The sequence below is a fragment of the Anolis carolinensis genome, chromosome 3 (assembly GCF_035594765.1).
Source record: "Anolis carolinensis isolate JA03-04 chromosome 3, rAnoCar3.1.pri, whole genome shotgun sequence".
NCBI classification, from domain to species: Eukaryota; Metazoa; Chordata; class Lepidosauria; order Squamata; family Dactyloidae; genus Anolis; species Anolis carolinensis.
The window spans coordinates 257197397-257217492 of NC_085843.1; the positions used below are offsets into that span (position 1 = coordinate 257197397).

The 20096-nt window shown below is 37.5% G+C and overlaps 1 protein-coding gene and 1 long non-coding RNA gene across 2 annotated transcripts; one reads left to right on the top strand and one right to left on the bottom strand.

Annotated features, from left to right (window-relative positions):
- Positions 1 to 3693: 3693 nt before the first annotated feature.
- On the top strand, positions 3694 to 18791 carry LOC100555460 (mast cell carboxypeptidase A). Its single transcript, XM_003218242.4, has 11 exons — positions 3694 to 3784; positions 4050 to 4125; positions 4965 to 5089; positions 6263 to 6365; positions 6461 to 6562; positions 7226 to 7327; positions 10987 to 11103; positions 12613 to 12703; positions 15268 to 15476; positions 16253 to 16337; positions 17073 to 18791. Exons 1-11 carry the CDS (start codon positions 3714 to 3716, stop codon positions 17258 to 17260), a joined length of 1269 nt encoding a protein of 422 aa, XP_003218290.2. The 5' UTR covers positions 3694 to 3713; the 3' UTR covers positions 17261 to 18791.
- On the bottom strand, positions 17039 to 20082 carry LOC134297869 (uncharacterized). Its single transcript, XR_010004761.1, has 3 exons — positions 19893 to 20082; positions 19516 to 19653; positions 17039 to 17174 (listed from the first exon to the last, which is right to left on the bottom strand). It is a non-coding gene; the product is annotated as an uncharacterized LOC134297869 (long non-coding RNA).
- Between the last annotated feature and the right edge of the window lie 14 nt (positions 20083 to 20096).

Sequence of the window (20096 nt, forward strand, 5' to 3'; positions counted from 1 at the left end):
TTTCAGCCTGCTGAAGGTAAAGAGCTTGCCACCTGTCCTATAGGCGATCTCCACACCAGTGGGAAAGCTTACTGTCAACAAGGTGTAGAATCACAGTGATAAAGATAGAAAATAATGTTGACTAACTGAAGATAAGTAACTCAGTGCAGACTGACTTTCAATAATGGAAAGATTGCCTAGATAGGTAGCAGTGTCTCCTCCTCTGGACATTTTCAAAAAGAGACTGGACAATTACCTGCTCTGGATGCTTTAGCTAGAGATCCTGCATTGAGCACAGAGTTGGACTCATTATCCCATGATGCCCTTTCCAACTCTATGATTTCATAACTCTTTGATTCCATAACTCTATGATTTTACTTAGTAAAAGTTTTATATATTGTTTGTAAACTAAATGTTTCTCATCACATTTTCTGGATAGAAGCCATCCCATCTGGCAGACAAGCAGAGGGTCAGTCTTTCCAAACTAAAATCTATTTTCTCCAAACTACTCTATTATAGTCAGAAGAACTTCAGAACAAATGGACTATATAGCTGGCAGGATTGCACAACAGACTGTCAATGAGCTATGGCCACTCAGCCAGTACTTTTAAATAATGTAGCTGAAAAAGAAATAGACATAATTTAGCTGATCGTTCCTAAAATGAAACATAAACAAGCTTGATTAGATAGGGGTTTCTGCAAGCTTATATCAATACATATGCAGCAGCCATATCCACACTGATGCTGAAAATAAGACTCCTGAAAAAGGGGGGGGGGGGGGGGCTGTTGGCACATAGGACTTCATCACACACAAAGCAGAAAATGACATATCCATATGTAACATATAGTTTAAGCCCATCACACCTTTTCTATTCTCTCTGAACCTTTTAGAAATACTGTGATTTGACTTATCGTACAGCAGACAGCTTTGCTCCTCTCAATCCATCTTATGCTCCCTGATGTCATTCCCCATCATGGCCCATGCCTTTAAAAAAAATCTAATCTTGTGAAGCTACATAGTTTTGAAGTATTTTATACCAACTAGCTGATTAGCACCCTCCTTTCCTGACTTGCTGTGATTTAAGAAGCATACAGGTCTCCCAGTGTGAAGAAACTGCAGAATTGCACAGTTTAAATAGAAAAGGGTGCAGGGCAGACAAAAAAAAACTAGAAGAGGAAAACACCAATAGTTTATAGTCTTTCCCCAGCAACTACTGGAAGTATAAAGGTGGCTACCTCCATAGACAAAAATCCCAGGATCAGCAAAAGCCACCCAAAAAGCCACTCCCCAAGGAGACGTCACAGGCACAGCTGACGGTTTGCATATGGGGTGCATACTGGGTATCATCATACAGCTGAAGCTGCACCTCAGACATACACTGAGGGGAAGAACATTATTTCCATTCCATTGTTCTTTACTCAATTTCTCAGACCCTTTCCTTGCAGTTGACTACAGGTTGCTAATGAAAGGGACCATGCATCATGAGATAGGACCCATAGGAACCATAAGCAAAGGGTCCCAGAAACAGAGCATAAGGCTGTTTGATGAGGTCCATGGTGAGCATCCCATCTCATGCATTCACTTTTTACATGTACAAAACACTTCTGATATTCACTTGTATTTTCTGCCTTCTTATAGCAACACACATAGTCTCCTAAAAAGTACATTTGCTGGGGTTAGAGTCACAGACCCCCCCTACACACACACACACACACACACACACACACACACACACACGAAAAATGCTATTGTTTAATCTGAGAGAATGCCTCTTTAGGACTTTCTATTTACAGTTGGCTGTTTTAGAAATACACATATTTAGATTTTACTAGACCTTAAAATAATACATTTGGGGTTTACTATGTAATATTCTCCTGTGTAGTGTTAAGAATTCTAAAACCCGTAGTATGCAGAAAAAACAATCACAAATGTTTATCAGAACCTTGCAGTTCCTTAAAATGAGTGCTTGTGGGTTAGACAGGCAATAAATAACTCATCCCACCAGATGGCAGTCAAGTGATTCTTGACTGGGATTCACAATTCGCAAGGAGCACCTGGAATAATAATGGTGAGTCTTTGCATTAACCGGAGGTAGCAGAATATGAAATTCTGTTTTAATCTGTTCAACTTGCCCTGGATCCTGCACTAGAAGAAAGCAGTGAATATACAAAAAGAAACATCTTGGCTGGTGTTCAGTATTGCAATTACAGGTTCATAGCATAGAGTTAAGGATCCATAATTGGTTTGTGTTTAGTAAGAATACCTAGCCTTTCTGTAAGCCTATGTCACCCACTTGAAGAGTCAGCAGCCAGATAGGGGACATTCAACTTCAGATTGCAAGGAGGATGGCACTTTGAACTCCCTTCTGCTGGAAATCAAGGCTGCAATATGTGAAACAGGACCCTGTCAATGGTCCTTGTCACAGCCTCACTCATTGGCAGGCAAGGAACAAAACATAATCTTTGCAACCTGATTGGAAGATGAATTGATCTCATTCACCTGCCTTAGTTGCTGGCTCTTAATTTTATTTATTTACAGTATTTATATTCCACCCTTCTCATCCCGAAGTGGACTCAGGACAGATCATAAAACATACATATGCAGCAAACATTTAATGTTGTTCATACACTTGACAAGACAAGAATTGTACATAGATAGAGATATATAGGCTTTTCCCATCTTTGGCAACCTGGAGGCTTGTGCTTGGTTCTGGCTTTGGGGGCGGGGGTAGGGGTGCTGTCGCTCTATCTCCCTGTTGAAGAGCTTTGTTTGTAAACTTCATCCTTTTGATCAAATCGCCAGCATTTTCCAGGTGCATTTAAAACACCTCCCTTATTTTAAGCGGTCCCTATTTATCTACGCACATTTTGCTTTTGAACCGCTAGGTAGGTGGAAGCTGGGCTAAAGGTCAGGAACGCATCCTGACTAGGCTTTGAACTGTCAACTCCTGACTGACAAGATTTACTACAGCTGGTGTTTTAACCTGCTGTGCTAAAGCCTATGCTAAGGTAGGTTTGAAGGGAGACAAGAATGTCAGACCAAATATGCTACACAGTTACTACTCTGTAACCAATCTATGTTATATAGTTACATCTCTGTAACTATTATGTAGCCAATCTTGGACATTAACAGTTTTGTTGCAGTTGCAGTTACAGAAATTCTACTTGCAATTGCAACAAAACTTGCAATTGCAATAAGACTTGCAATTGTATGCATTTAAATGAAAAAGGCCAGCCCCACTGATGAGTAAAAGGAGGGAGCATGTCCTCCCTGCATTGCTTTTTAGTTTGTTGCTTTCCAGTGAAAGAGAGACCAATGCCCTATTGCCACCAGTGCTCAAATAAGAAAAAATCAGCCATCTGTGCTGATGTTACGTGAGCATGGTGATAGGATTCCATCTTATTTGTCACCTCATGTAGCAAAATGCCTTGAGGGAGACTTTCTAACATGAGTGAACCACATTGAAATAAATCTCAAGCAGAGCAAGTCTAAGGTGAATCAACACAGCTCTGGAAAGAACGAACTTTGCATCACATTACTTCATCTAACACATGGCACTTTGACAATGGCATCCTTTTGGGTTTTTTTAGTTATCGTTATTTCTCAACCATTAAAAAAAACACCTAAAGAAGATTGAATGAAAGTTTCAGAGGAAGTCACATGGCTGTTTGTGATGCTTTGGGGAAATAATATATAGAGGGTGCAGGCAGAGATTTACAGTCAAAAGAGAATCATGAAGTTCATTATTTTGCTTTGGGGGCTCTTTGTGGCACCTCAAGTTGTTCTTACTTCCCGCTTTGACAGGTAGAAGTATTTTTATTCTGGTACATTATTGAAGGAAAAACGTTACACAAGTTCCTGTCTTTCCTTACTAGACTGACATACAAGCAATTATTAAAGAGCCCACAATTCAGCACAATCTTGCGGAAGACCTATGAAAATGATAGGGGGCTTTGCAGCTAAACATCTTGTAGTCTACAGCCTCAAAGAACTGAAGATGGACAAAAAGAATGTTAAGTAGTTTAATAATGTGATAATTCCTTTTTAATTATCTTCTGTTTTATTGAAGGGCAAAGGTGTTTCGGGTGAATCTTCAAAATGAACACCAAGTGAACTTCCTAAAGGAGCTGGCCTCTAAAGTACAGGTGAGATTATTCTATAGTTTACATTTTTCCAAGTTCTTGCAATTACTCTTTATCTCATTCTTTAATGAGAAGAACGTACTTACATTACAATGGCATAAAAGGATATGAAAACAAAGGAAAATGTCTCCAGTAGTTTAGTTAAAATCAGCACTTTAAAAATCCATCAAATCTTCACATTTGTAATGTGCAATTTTTATATTGGCAGATGTAAACTATGAAACATATGAGCATGCAGTGCTAACATACCAAATAAACAGAACCACATGCAAGGTATCAAGTGCAGCACATTGCCAAGTGTCATTGTCTGTCAGCCACAAACATCTTCTTAAATATCAAAATCAAATCGCACTGTCCATAAAATGTATATCAACTGTGTATTTTAATATTTTGTAAATATTTGATGTTAATTATGAGAGCTTATGGGAAATTCTCAAATAGAGAAATAATGTAAAACTGTAACATTCAAAAATATTTCAGGAAGGTGATGATAATATAGGTATGTTTTTATATGAATAGAATACACAAAATACTACATGCCACATGCACTAAAATATTTGATTCATAGAATCATGCATCAACTAATCTCCCTTATTAGCCACTGAGTATTCATTTATTAATAATTAATTTAAAATCCTATAATGTCCAGAGGTGCTTCTTTTCTCTTCAAGCCATTTTAGATTTTTTTTTCACATCCTGCATTTCTAAATACCTATTGAAGCAATACCTTTGTGAAGACGAAAATAAGATTGTCTCCAATAACTGGGATATTTTTATGGGTTTGTGGCCTTAATTGTACACATTCTTAATGAAGAATCCCTGCTCTCTCTTTTTTTGCACAGATTGATATTTGGCGTCCTGATTCAGTTCATGAAATTGTCGTTGGAACCAGTGTGGATTTCCAAGTCAATTCTGATCAGACAAACTATGTCCAGACAATGCTGGAACAGAACAGAACACCTTTTGAGTATGTGATTTTTAATACATGTTCATGAGAGTTGTTGTTTGGGTATATTATAGTGATCTGCTTAGTGAGAAAGCCACAGCAAAAGTTACATTGAATATATGAATTATTTTAATTTATTTATATCCAACTTTTCTCCCAAATAGGAGATTCAAACCTGTGAATTTCTCAAATCAGAACTAAAATGATAAATTGCTTACCTGTAACTAGTGCTCTTCATTACATCCTCTCTCTGGGTATATTTCATTTGTAGATAAGAGTTTTCCAGTCAACCCAATAACAACAAAACAAAAATGAAGAGAGGAAATATCTAACAGGAAAATCTTACAAATGTCACTAAGTTGACTTGAACAATAAATTCTTCTTAAGTAGGTTGTTACAGGAATACCCAGTGGTGCAGTGGGTTAAACCGCTGAGCTGTTGAACTTGTGGACTGAAAGGTCAACGGTTTGAATCCGGGGAGCAGGGTGAGCAGCTTCTGCCAACCAAGCAGTTTGAAAATATGCAAATGTGAGTAGATCAATAGGTACCGCTCTGCTGGGAAAATAACAGCACTCCATGCAGTCATGCCGGCAACATGACCTTGAAGGTGTCTACGGACAATGCCGGTTCTTCGGCTTAGAAATGGAGATGAGCACCAACCCCCAGAGTCAGACACGACTAGACTTTATGTCAGGGAAAACCTTTACCTTTACCTTCCAGGATACCTCCAGATGGGAGATGTGTTCATGTGATTCCAATATTTTAAAACATCTAATCAATATTTATGTTCTCCCACACAATTTCCTGGCAATTCCAGACACCAATGGCAACATTTTATTCCCAGCCTGGAAAGACTTTCTTTTAAATGTCTAAACATATTGAAACAAAAAACATCTCCATCTCTCCTCCTCCTTTCTTTTAATTTTTTTTCTTAGAGTTGTAGTGCATCAGTTAAATGGTGCTTTTACATGATACCACTTGTAGTTGTCTGCCTTCAAGTCATTTCCAACTTATTGCATCTCTAAGACAACTTATAATGGAGTTTTCTTGGCACGATTTTTTCAGAGAAAGTTTGACTTTGTCATTTTATTTGCGGTGAAGACTAAGGGATTAACCCAAAGGAGGAACGTAATACAAAAGTATTGAGCACTGCATGCTAAATAAATATATGCTAATGTTCTTGATGTGTCACAGAATTTTATTCCATGATCTTCAAGAAGAAATTGAAAAACAATTTGATGGAGGGAAACATTCCCATAATAAGCACAGCTATACCAGATACAATAACTGGGAAAAGGTACTATATACTAGAAAGGCAATATTTCACTATTTAATACTTAATATTTTAATCAAGTATATGTGAGCATCCTGTTATTGCATGGTTCCCCTCAGATTGCTGCATGGATGGAAAGAATAGCCAAAAAATATCCAAAATTGGTTTCCCAGATAGAGATTGGAAAGACCTATGAAGAGCGCACCATGTACCTTCTTAAGGTAGGAATGTATTTATAAGTTTAACTTTAAACTGAAATATAATGACTTTCAAAATAATTGTGGTACCAAGTGGACATGGCTAAAGCCAGAATACCGAAATCTAAACATTGCCAAAGGAACTAAAGTGTTTCTTCATTTGGAACATCAAATAATTGATTTGTATTGACCACAGTAACTAAAATTTACTCCGTGTAGGATGCCAAGTTATGATTTTGTTAGCAAGAGTTGATGAATAACTTAAGGCTTGATTATGAAGTCGTAACGCTAAACAGAACTGAAATCTATATATAACTTGAGTCACATGAATATATGTATACAATATTATAAAGGATATACACACAAAGTATACATATATTCCCGAGGCTGACATTAAAAAGAAAATGCTCCAATCAAAAAATTTCAAAAACAAGTGTAGTTTTTCTGGTGTATTTGGCTGCTATCACTGTTGCAACAGATTTCCATTAAAGGAATGGAAGGTGTCCACTGAGGCTTAGAAGGGTCACTTTTTTGGCCTGCAACACACAGAATCCCTCTGCCAATTTGGCTACATTCAGGATTTGTGGTTTTAGAAAAACACCCTTCCAAGCAGTTATGGGTGAGGTCATTATTATATATATTTAATATGATAGCACTATGTGAACCATTAATGTTTCCTGCTAACAGGTTGGGACGGAGAGTGGCAGAAAGAAGGCTATCTTTATGGAATGTGGTGCTCATGCGCGTGAATGGATTTCACCAGCGTTTTGCCAGTGGTTTGTAAAGCAGGTCAGTTCATCATTATTTACTGAGTATGTTATAAAGCACTTGTGCAGTTCCCAGTTACCTGCACTAAGATCAATGCACTTTAAATTGTTCTTACGTTATGAGGTGTTGTTAGGAACAGTGAAGATGACAGATTTGCTAATGACATCATATTACTTAAATTAGCAAAACCGCAATTGGATTGTGAAGACTTTCAAAATGATTTAACCTACTGGGGAACTAGAAATAAAGGAGAAATGCAGTTAAGCAAAATAAGATACATATGGTATATAAGCATGTAATATAAGTGTGTGTGTGTGTGTGTGTGTTACTGACCAGGAAAGAGGTTTTGGAATTATTATTTTTTTAATAATTTTTATTCAAATTTTAAACACATTACATAAAAGATATAGGGGGGAAGAAAAAAAAGGGGGAAACACTAAAGTGGAGAAGAAGAAGAAAAACAAAGGGTAATAATAAGTAAAGATATAAAAAAGAAGTTATAGGAGAACAAAAGAGAGTGGAAAGAAAGAAGAAAAGAGAAATAAAGAAAAAAGAAGGAGGGGAAAGGGGTCAACGTTTTTGTCTTCCGTTTTCTACTCTTCATGGATATATTCAGTTATTTATAGCATCTTTTCTTGTTTGTTGGTCTCCATTTTGTTTGGATTCCCAGGATCCTCCTTTCAAACATTCTAATCCATTGCTTGTTTTCTGTAATTTTTATATTTATTCCAATCTGTATTTTTTATTGGTTTGCCTCTGTTTTCTTTCAATAAATATGTTAATCTGTCCATATCAAAAATTTCGTCAAGCTTCTCTAACCAGAGGCCTTTCACTGGTATTTCTTGCGATTTCCATTGCCGAGCAAAGGTTATTCTTGCGGCCGATGAAATATAAGTAAATAAGATGTCATCATTTTTGGTAAAAGTTAATATGCTATCTGTTAGTCCAAGAAGATAAAATTCCGGCTTCATCGGAAATACTTTTTCTAGAATTTTTTGTGTTTTTTCATGCACATCTTTCCAATAATTGGTTGTTACTGAGCAGGTCCACCACATATGGAAGTAAGTTCCCTCATGACATTTACATTTCCAGCATTTATTTTTAGTGTTTTTGTACATTAATCCCAATTTTTTTGGTGTGATATACCACCTGTGAAACATCTTAAACCAGTTTTCCTGAAGATCAGAGGCGTAAGTATATTTTATTTTGTATTTCCAAATCTTTTCCCATTCTTCAATTTTAATTTGGCATCTAATGTTCTTAGCCCATTTTAACGTACATTTCTTGACTGCTTCCGGTTCAACAGACCACTCCAACAAGATTTTGTATATCTTAGTGATTTCTTTCTTGTCATTTTGTATTAGTTTATCCCAAAAATTTTCTTTATCATTAAAGCCAGAGGTTTTGGAATTATGATGGATAGGCTGATAAAACATCTGTGATCCTGTGTGCAGGGAATGTGAGGAAATTGTATTAAGTTTAAGAACACCTGTGAAAAGGACATCCAATGTCATAACTCAAATATATAAAGATTTGATTTTTAATTTAATTATTTTCATTATGTTCCACCTGGTTCTCAATAATGGGACACAATCCTGTCTTTCTCCAATACTGGCTTCCTCACAAACAATTGTGTTAGCATAAATTCGGAAGTGCACATACTCCTCATGACAGTCTCTAAATACACCACAAAAACAGTTGAAAAATGTAGGTGACTGCCTAACAGAAATAGGACTTTTGCAAAGTTATTGGGTCTAAAAGAATAGAAATGTAAATGTCTATTTTGTCATCATAGGCAAAGACAACTGATTTCCATGTTATTCCCCCTGCTTTTTTGCCTCTGATGCTCCCTGCAAGTCCTCGGAAGCATTCCCATCACATTCCTGCACGCCCATGACACCAATTTATACCCAGGAGAAGCCATTTTTAAAATTACTTACTTCTTGTCAAAAATGGCCCAAAAGGCCCCAAAACATGATGAAAGTACCCAAAAGGGAAAACATGATTTCTTTTTTTCCAAAAGTGAGCCCTCCATGGTCTTTTGAGGTGCTAGTGCAGCCCCTACAACTAAAACCACAATTAAATTACAATGTGAACATGGTTTAAATGATTATTATACCCAATCACCAAGTCAATTGAAAAAGTGTATGTGCCTTTACAAAAAAGTAGGAAAAGGGGTAGAAAAACCCATTCAAATGTTTATCTCAAATGATTAGTCAATTTCCCAAAGGCATTTTATGATGGGTCAAAATAAACCAACATGTGCAGCTATATAAAAAGTCTCTGATCATATGAGTTACTAACAGAAGATATTGTCCCACTCTGGGGGTTGGTGCTCATCTCCATTTCTAAGCCGAAGAGGCGGTGTTGTCCATAGAGACCTCCAAGGTCATGTGGCCAGCATGACTGCATGGAGCGCCATTGCCTTCCCACCGGAGCGGTACCTATTGATCTACTCAAATCTGCATGTTTTCAAACAGCTAGGTTAGCAGAAGCTGGAGCTAACATCAGGAACTCACCCCAGTCCCCAGTTTCGAACCGCTGACATTTCTGTCAGCAAGTTCAGTAGCTCAGTGATTTAACCCACTGTGCCACTGAGGAATCCATAAAGCATGCATAGATCTCCAAAATAAAATCAGATAGATCAGTAACAAAATCTGGGACAATCTGTTTTTTTCTAATCAAACTAGATGAGCCCCTACACACATATAAGGTAACACAGCTATTGCAAAGTTTGGCATTTATTGCAAACCTACTGTTGTAAATATATTGCTATCATACTGCGATTCTAAAGGAATGCCTTCTCATACCAACCTTATCCTATCCTAAGGTAATTTTCTGACTTCCTGCACTGCAGCTTATGATGTGGTGATTAGATTAAAAAAAAATACAGTGATGACAATTGTTGTTACAGTCATCGTAATGTTTATTTATACCCTTCTTCCCCCCAAAAGAAACTGTGACTCAAGGCTAAAATTAAAACAAATACAACATTTTTAAAGAAAAATTACAGAAGATTAACCTTAAAATGGATTTAAACTATTAACAACACTGGAAACAATTTAGAGCAGACAATTACAATGTTAATAACCAGCTAAGAACAATACTATTTAAACAGTACAGCATGCTGTGAAAAGTCCTTCCTTTAAAAACCTTCAGTTTGTAAAAGCTTTTTAAAAGTCTGTCTGCTGAAGAAAGGGCAGAAAGGAGAGAGCTATTCCAATACAAGAAAAACATTACAGGGTCTAGGGGAAGCCACCGAAAAGGACCTATCACTCATTCCCACTAATGGTGCCATGAAGGAGTTGGATTGAAAGAAGACCCTGTCCTCAGGAGCTGGTCATATGGGAAAATACACTTTGTTCAATAGCCTGGACCCAAGCCATAAAGCTGTGGCAATCCATGAAAAAAAACATTGACACCACTAGGCAAAAGACTTCAAGGCAGAATTGCACAAATGAGATGGCACAACTAAAGATCTGTAACCATGCATGACTGTGTCTGAAGCTTTTTGCCTGTCTCACTTTACTTGTTAGCTTTAAAGTAATGTGTTTATTTATTGGACATTATGAAGAGCAGAACGTTAAAATACCTCTTTTTTTAAAACGTTTATCTTGTGCTTCCAAATTTATCAGCGAGCGAAGAACTAAACGTAGATATCATGCATTTGTCTTTTGCAGGCTGTCACAAGATATGGAAATGACAAAGTCATGACAAAACTATTGGACAATATGAACTTTTATGTCCTTCCTGTATTCAACATTGATGGTTATGCCTGGACGTGGAATAAAGCAGGGGTAGGCAACTTTTTTTATCAAAATGGTATTCCTATGACTAGTAGCAGTGGGTTAGGACTTTGCAGACATCCTGAATACAGACAAATTTGTATAGACTCATATAGCACACAAGTTTTGACTCAGCACCTCCCCTCTGTGCACACTAAAATCATTCCCTGTCTCTCAGCGCTGTCAGAAGCAGTCAAGTGTCAGGGGCGTGATTGTGCTAATGAATGTTCAGACTAGTGAACAGGAGAAACTGGAGTTTGACATGACTGTACTCCCTAAATACAGAGATGCCATAGAGAAGAGGGTGCAGGTTTGTTCTTTCCTGTCCCAGAGGGTAGAACTAGATCTAATGGTTTTAAGTTATTTATTTATTTATTTACAGTATATATATTCCGCCCTTCTCACCTTGAAGGGGACTCAGAGCGGATCACAATGTACACATACATGGCAAACCTTCAATGCCGTATGAACATAGAGACAGCGACAAAGAGTCAATTTAACCTTCTCCAGCTTCCAGCTTCCTGAGGGTATGCTCGATTCCGGCCACAGGGGGAGCAACTGCATCCACTGTGACGCTGACTTCCTCATTCCAAGCACTGCTGGACAATTTTTATGGTGTCGTAAATTAGTTAAATTAGCCTCCCCACATAAGTGGTACCTAAATTTCCTACTTGATAGATGTAACTATCTTTCAGGTTGCTTAGGTCAACAACCAGCAGGGCTATTTTTTATTTTAATGGTTGGGTGCTTACTCCAACATGGGCTGGCCACGAACTCATGACCTCTTGGTCATAGTGATTTATTGCAGCTGGCTACTAACCAGCCTGCGCCACAGCCCGGTGTTACCAGAAGGTAGATTTCAACTGATTATTAGAAAGAACATCTTGATAATTAGAGCAGTTAGAGTTTCTTTATATGTTTTCTCAAAGAGACTGGAGAGGTTTTCGAAGGGTATATGCTCTAGCTGGGGATTGTGCATTGAGAGGCAGGTTGCTTGCACTCTATGGGCCATTAGGACCCTTCCAGTTCTGTGATCTACAGTGTGCATCTACATTATAGAATCAATGCAGTTTAATGTCATTTTAACTGTCATGGCTCAACAATATGAAATAATCGGATTTATTGTTTGATGAGGAACCAAAACTATTCAGCAGAGAAAGCTAAAGGCTTTTGAAACTCATTAATCCACTATACTTACCTGGCAAAATTAGGGAATGTTCACATACACAAATCATTCGTACATTATGCCCAACAGGTAAATGAAATCCTACTGATACAATATGATAGCAATTTAAGCTCTTTATGAGTCATACAGTGCTGCTCACTGTAAGGTGGACAATACCTGATAGCTTCAAGGAGTTTATTTCTCCAATTGTTCACTTCTTTCATAGTCCTACTGCTGCTTATGCCAGTGTAGCTACAGTGAAGCATCAACGGGATTCCAGCTATGAATAAGACTTCTCTATTTTTAACTTTTTCTGAATAAAAATAAAGTTGAAACACAATCATTTTGCCCTGCAGGATCGCATGTGGAGAAAGAATCGTGCCAATACTTCTGACAGTGACTGCATTGGTGTTGACTTGAACAGGAATTTCAATCTTGCTTGGGACAGTAAGTAAAACAGGAAGCATAACAAGAGAAACTAGCATACGTATGGCTATGAGGTGTAAGGAATTACTCTTGGGCAGCAAGGCTGACTTTGTACCCTTGCGTGAATTGTTTCCATAAATATAAATATAATCCTCAAATCATTTATTCTAGAACAATTTGACATTAATCTTCTGTTGAGTGAAATATTTTGCTAAAGAAGGACTGACATGTCACACTTGAACTCTGACACAGGCTCAAGACAGCTTATCAATGGAAGGGCTTCTACCCAGCTTTTCTTGCTCCTTATGTGCTCCAGTTAGAGATATTTTTCTTCCGGTGTTATTAAAGACTAGACCACTGTCCCCATGTGCCTTGTCCCCTTTTCAACTGCTTCCTCACATGCTCTGTTTCTCTATACATGAGCTATCTATGTTTCTGACCACTTTGCTTAGGTTTTGCCTTCATTAATAGCGATCACGATACTGCCTTATTACGAGGAACCAAATGGCATCCTAAGGATTAGAAAGCTGTGCTAGAGCCATGAATGAATGAGTAGAGGGCATGGATAAAAACTATGCACCCTTCTTTATGCTATTTTTATTGCAACTCTCAATATTTCTCAGCCCTTTTTCTTCTGGCTAGGGCAGCTGGGAGTTGCAATTTAGCAGCATATGTAGGGCCACAGAATTCCCTGGTGTAGAGCTATACCAGATTTGAGAAATTTTCCAATAATAAATAGTAGAAATGTGAAGTTGTCATGTTGTTTACTCTTAAGGCCTTCTCCAGAGGAGTGAGGTATATACATCATAACATGTACTATCTCATTACATTAAATCATTGTTATATTACCACTTCAGAGAACACTCCACATAAAATGTTTGTCCTAAACCAGGCATCCTCAAACTTCAGACCTCCGGCTGTTTGGGCCTCCAACTCCCAGAATTCCTGACCATTGAACAAGCTGCCTAGGGCTTCTGGGAGTTAGAGGCCCAGACAGCTGAGGGGGCCTGCAGTTTGAGGATGCCTGTCCTAAACAAAGTAGTCCCAGCAGCAGCCACCTTATCACAGAGCAATTTGTCAAGCTAGATAATAATAAAACTTTATTTATATTCCACCCTATCTCCCCAAGGGGACTCAGGGCAGATCACAGTACACATACACGGCAAACGTTCAATGCCGTTTGGACAGACAGGACAGAACAAACAGAAATTAGATACGTTGTGTCGAAGTCCAGCTTCGATACCTTGGAGGTTGTGCTTAGATTCAGCCACAGGATGGTGCTGTTGCTCCATTCTCTATTATGAAGAGCCATCAGGACTTCCTCCTTCCTTTTGGTCACTGGCATTTTTGGTCTTTTTCTTTAAGGGTGTAAAATACTTCATCCACTTATTAGCAGTATCTAATTTCTCTACTTACAGCTCTAAGCTATTTTCTGACTGCTTAGGTAAACAGTGAGCTGGGCTTTACAGTCGGATGCTCACCCCAATCCTAGCTTCGAACTGGCCAACTTTTGTTTGGTAGATCTTATTACTGCTGGTGATTTACCAGCTGTGCTAAAGCTCATTTGTCGACCTAGATGTGTCAAGCATAATTCAAATAGAATTTTAATAAAACTTGCATTGGTTTATTTCCTTTCAAATATATTTGATCCCAATGTCACTTCCAATATGTTGTGAGATATGAAATGCCTTTGTCCACAGGAATGTCTGTTGGGCAGAAGCAATGTACTCTACTTTATCTAAGCACCTAGAAGCATAAAACTCATATGCACACGAGACTGAGCATTTGTGTTGTATAATTGCCAGGTCTTCTCTAATACAATAAATGGTAGTCAACGTATCTTCTGTGTCTTTAAAAAAAACTGCTATTTGGTCTGTGGGTTTCTTAGAGAAAAAAAACTCTGGTACATGATAAGTATCTGAAACTCAGAGATGTTGTCTGGAATTCACAAACAGTTACAAGAGTAGTGCATTCATAACTGATTTGTATTCATGATTCCCAAGTATTCCATATGTAGATAATGTGTAGGAATTGGAAAATTCCCCAATCCTGTCAGCAACTGTGGCAAGTGACAGGCCTCTGTTCTCCTGTCAATCAGGACATAGCAGACTGGCATTTCCAAGGTCCTCCCATGAGCAATTTCTGGTCTGAAGAGGAATTGTAATAAAGATCTTGCTTTTAACACTTGCACCAGTGATCACGCACAGGAAGGGGATGCATCCCAATTTACAGATTATCAGACTTCCCTCCCCCAGTGGCTGCTGCCTGGTAAAGCAGGAAAGAGGGGTCAGGTCCCCAATCCTAAACTATGTAGCTGATCTAGAATCTTTAAGCAACCCTGTCAAAAGAGGACCACTAAAATGTCCTCTTTGGGTGAGAATTTAGTCATTTTTTTTGTTTTATTTTGTTTTGTTTTTCTTAACCAATCTGTCATTAAAATTATAATGATGGAAATTAATAGCTTGTTATAAACGTCATAGCAATCACAACCTAAAAAATAATGAAAGACCATTCTCTTTCCCAGAGATGGGAAGAAATAGAAATTTCTTAGTGTTAATATCACATCTGATTTTTCCCCCTTACAGGTGACAATGAGAGATATGTGCAAGAACCTTGTGAGGAAATATATCGTGGTCCCTCTGCAGGGTCTGAGCCAGAAACAAAAGCCCTTACCAATTTCATTCGTAACCACATTTCCTCTATCAAAGGATATATATGTGTACATTCCTACTCTCAGATGCTGATGTTTCCTTATGGATACACAGAAAAGCAAGCACCCAATCACGATGCCCTGGTATGTAATAGAGGGATCTGCATTCATGGGAGTAAAATCAGAAATATTGAAGTGCATCCAAGTATCCCTTTCTATTATTAGACCTGCTTATGATCCCCTAAAATTCTGCTCCAGCGGGATGGAGCATCCTTAGAAATATAATGAAATGGAACAAAGGGGAATGCAAGGAAATGACAAATTGAACTACATAGTTCTGTTTGTGGGAGCTTCAACTGGAGAAAACGCCCATCTGCAAGTGAAAAGACTCCTGTCATTTATAGGCGGGCATTTTTGGATCCAAACCATTTTCTTTTCAAAAAGCAAAATTTCAGTAACACAGTAATCAGAATAGGAAGAAAGTATCTCATGTCTCAGTACTCCGTTTTCAATTTTAATGTGATGAACAGTACATGAAATATAGATTTTTCAGTACCGGGTTGCAGCCATGTCTGCAGTAAACAATGGAATAGAGCTGGGAAAGATTGGGATTCTGCTTGCTTACAGCAGGTAAACAGCAACAGAATTCTTTAGTAAACATGAGCATCGAACAAGAATGTTCAGATAAACCAAATTGCATTGCCCTGTGCTAATAGAAAAGGATTAGAGGCAGGTTGAGAGAAGAACCTCAGCTGGAAATGATGCACAACTTCTACAGGCCATAGTAATATAGACCTAGGTGGAAAAATAATAGTCGTGTAAGCATTTGAACGTCATCTGGAAACAAACTCATATATGGTAGAATTCCTTTGTAAAGATGGAAGAGCTTTAATCTAAATATATATTTCTTCTGGATACAGAATGAAGTGGCTAAGGGAGCAGTGAATGCTTTATCGAGTCTCTATCATACAAAGTATACATACGGAGCTATTGCCACTACAATCTGTGAGTATCAGTTGTAGCCAAACTTTTGATCTTTCTTCACATTCCTTGGATATCTTGAAGAAAAAGAAGTCTGTTAACTTTTCCTGAAATTTGATATCGGAATATTGTAAGTGATACAGATATAAATGACCCTTAGTTTCTGGAAAGGACAGAGCAGAAACCTCCCTGGCACACTTAATAGAGAGCTTTACACTATTTGTCTGAGATGCCAATAACATTTTGTGGGCTATGAGACCAGATGGAAGTCCCCAGGGGCAAGATACCTGTATATTAGTCCTATAACTTGCTTCCAAGCAAGCTCTGAATCACATACATTTAAATCCCTTTCTCTGGTGTTAATCAGGGGTTATTTACATGGTTATTTTGAATGTATACACAGATGCCTCTTTTGTGTTTAGACTTATTGTTATCAAGCATGTATGTGTATAATCTAATATAATATAATCATTTCATCCAAACGCATGTAGTACTTTTTTCTTCAACTGTTATGCATATTAGAATTGATAAATATATAAATATATAAAGTCATTCTTATTCTGAGGGCCAAAGTACATCCCTACATTCTTAGTTTTCATGCCAAAGTGACCAGTTTGAGCATGCCTTTAAAAAAGCATAATGCAATGTGTAGTTTTTCACTAATCTTTCTGAAATCATCAGAACTGGTGAAAGAAAGTCTTGTTCCCAGTAACATCTTTGTTGGCAGACCTAAAACTGCTTTTTGTATCTGTTTTTCAGATTCTTGCTCTGGTACTTCACTTGACTGGGCTTATGGTGAAGGTATTAAGTATGCATTTGTCTTTGAACTTCGTGACCTTGGCCGGCATGGGTTTCTCCTCCCTGAAACAAAGATAAGGCCAACTTGTAAGGAAACAATGCTGGCTGTCCAATACATTGCAAATCATATCCTGACCTCCGTTCCATGAAGAAATGTTCACATTTACTTAAGAAGAGAATGATCTCTGGCTACTGTATCCCCCTTTTGATTTCTATCCTATAATTCTTCCTGCCCCCTGGCCCCCTCATCCCTTTGAAAATTATTTTGTCAACAACCTTATTAATTTCTGTAGAGATAGAGTGGCTTCTGACCTTTCTATATGACAACAGTGAAGCAAGCTTATTATATTTTCACATTCTTGCAGAGGATTAATCATTTTACTTTGCTAAATATTTTAGGGATAGGCATCTTTTTAGATCAGTCTAAATACTCTGAAGGTATCAGATCCAGCCTAATCTCAGAAGTTAAGCAAGGTTAGCCCTGGTTAGTATCTGGATGAAAGACTGCCAATGAATACTAGGTTCTGCAGGCTATATTTCAGAGCAAAGAACTGGCATAACCACCTTTTGAGTACTCCTTGGCAGAAAACCCTGGCTTTTCTTCCCATACCTTCTGTGTACCTTTCCTGAAACTTCTGCCTGTTCCACATTTATTTTTTAGCCTGCCTTGATGGGATGTAGTTGCCTTATTTTCTTTGTTTTTAACTATAGCCCTGGAGGCTCATAATGAACCCCATCAGAACTACCTTTCTGTGTGTGCTCATTTATTTGGCTGCAACTTGCATTTTTTAATATTATCACTATGCAAACAAACTTGATGATTCAGATAATTTTCCTGTCAGTAAATAATTCCCTTCCTCCCAAGCTATCAAATAAATGTAGAGACCAGCAATCCCACATGATTGGCTATGATATTCACACATCTAGCTGTATGTAGTAGCTCTATGGGGAAATGGTTCCTACACGCAGCTTTGGTGAGTAAGATGTATGATCCCATCCTAAAGTCACTAATATTTTGTGATTGATCTGCACCAAAATACATTAATACAGTACTTCTATTTCTGGCAATGAACACTTAATGTATGTACATAATAATGTATGTTTCAAATGTTCCCCTTCCTCATCTCACTGGAAATTTTGTATAGAGAAACACAAAGAGATTACACCTGCAAGTCTAAGCCATCTAGACCTGCTCTAAAATTCTGTGTGAAGAATGGCTATAAATATTGTGATATTGAGAATATCTACTATTGCAGCTTACTGAACCAGTTGTTATTGGTTCATGATCTGTCTAGATGCAGCTGTCTGCATGTTTAATGCAATGCTGCCAATATTCTTTAAGAAACTTTGCAAAAGATATATTTGTACAATCAATATACATAAGGCTACCTCAAAAGCCTAACCACATTTCATATACAGCCCTATAAAAGAACTGCATGAATTTGATCCAATGGGTGTATGAGGAAGGTGGGAATACTTTCTGGTGTAATAATCATGTCCAGATTATATTTTAATGTGATTCAAATAGTTAGCAAAAACATATTTTCATAAAAGCATGGTGTACTGTTTACCTTATGCCTTTCGGTTTCTACCTCTCTTTCAGCATTAATTTTGAAGAACTCTGCTATGTTATATTGATTACTAAGCAACATTTATCTCAATAAAATATATGCATCGAGATATACATTTCCTCTTAAATAATATGAACACAAGAAGCTTAACTGAACTGGTATGCTTGAATACTATCAGTTCAACCATATCCGAAAAATAAAGCATCATCCTTGTTTACTTGGAATGGGACCTGTATGGCTGAGATCAGAAATACTACTATAATCAAACATTTCTACTTTTGTAGATAGTCTGCATTCTATGTTAAAACAACATGATAAAGAGCATTATTAAGATTTTAGCTATACAGTCATCCCTCCAGGTTTGTGTTTTTGTCTTTTGTGGATTTGATTATTCATTGTTTTAAAATGTTCTGTTTAGATATATCCAGGTACTCCAGTGTGATGCTGTGGTCCATTTCCTATGGTCATGCTGGAGAACCTAGAGATTTCTAGAAATAACTCCTTCTGGCATTGCAGTGCCATTCTGTGATCAGCTTCCAGCAAAATATGACCATAGATTCATGCTATAAGACCTAAAAATTCCTAAAAACATATTCTCTTGGGTAAAAAAATATAATTTCTTTATTTACAGTTTTTCACTTCTGTGGGAGTCCTGTGCTCCTAACCCAAATAAATGTGGAAGGCTGACTCAGGGTCATGGCTTCCTTGATAGAGTCCATCCATTTGTAACATAGTTTTCAGCATTTTCTACTGATTCCACATTGGAAAGCATTGCTGACTTTTCATGTGATTTGCATCATCTCATGATATGTCCAAAGCTTCAGTCTGATCACCTTAGCTTCTAAGGAAATTCAGGCATAATTGCTTTTTGGATCCATTCTTCTTTTTAGTAGTTTGTGGTACCCATAGAACTTTTCCTAAGGACCACAATTCAAATCCTTTCCGCTTTGTTCAATGTTCAGGTTTCACATCTGTAAACAGAAAACAAAATATTAATACAATAATATTGCTTAATGTGCACTACTGTTATTGAACCTTTTGTTCACATTGAACTTTAAAAGAAAACTAGAAGTCTTCAAAACATCTCTAAAGGGTCTTTGAGAATGTATTGCAGATGCTATCCAATTAGTACAAAAATGACAACCAGGGAGAAAACTGCATGAAATCTGATGATTAGCATGTAATTTATTATAGATATCCATGTAATTACCTAATAAACTGGTTATTCTGTAACTTCATGTCAAATTATAATAACTTCGTCACTGGGCTAGCTAGATATCTGGTCAACTGTGGATATGTGGTAGACTTTTTGGTTTATTTCAGACAAACCACTCTCTGTAAGTCTTTCCTTAGTCAGGGTTCATCTATATTCACAAAGATGTTGGAGCGGTTTAAAGTTGGCAATGAATGTTTA

Bases quoted from the DNA above. Each gene is read 5' to 3' on its own strand.
- LOC100555460 (XM_003218242.4), top strand. From the start codon at position 3,714: ATGAAGTTCATTATTTTGCTTTGGGGGCTCTTTGTGGCACCTCAAGTT. The intron at 4,126-4,964 runs GTGAGATTATTC...TTTTTTGCACAG, and splicing joins AGCTGGCCTCTAAAGTACAG to ATTGATATTTGGCGTCCTGA. The intron at 12,704-15,267 runs GTAAGTAAAACA...TCCCCCTTACAG, and splicing joins TTTCAATCTTGCTTGGGACA to GTGACAATGAGAGATATGTG.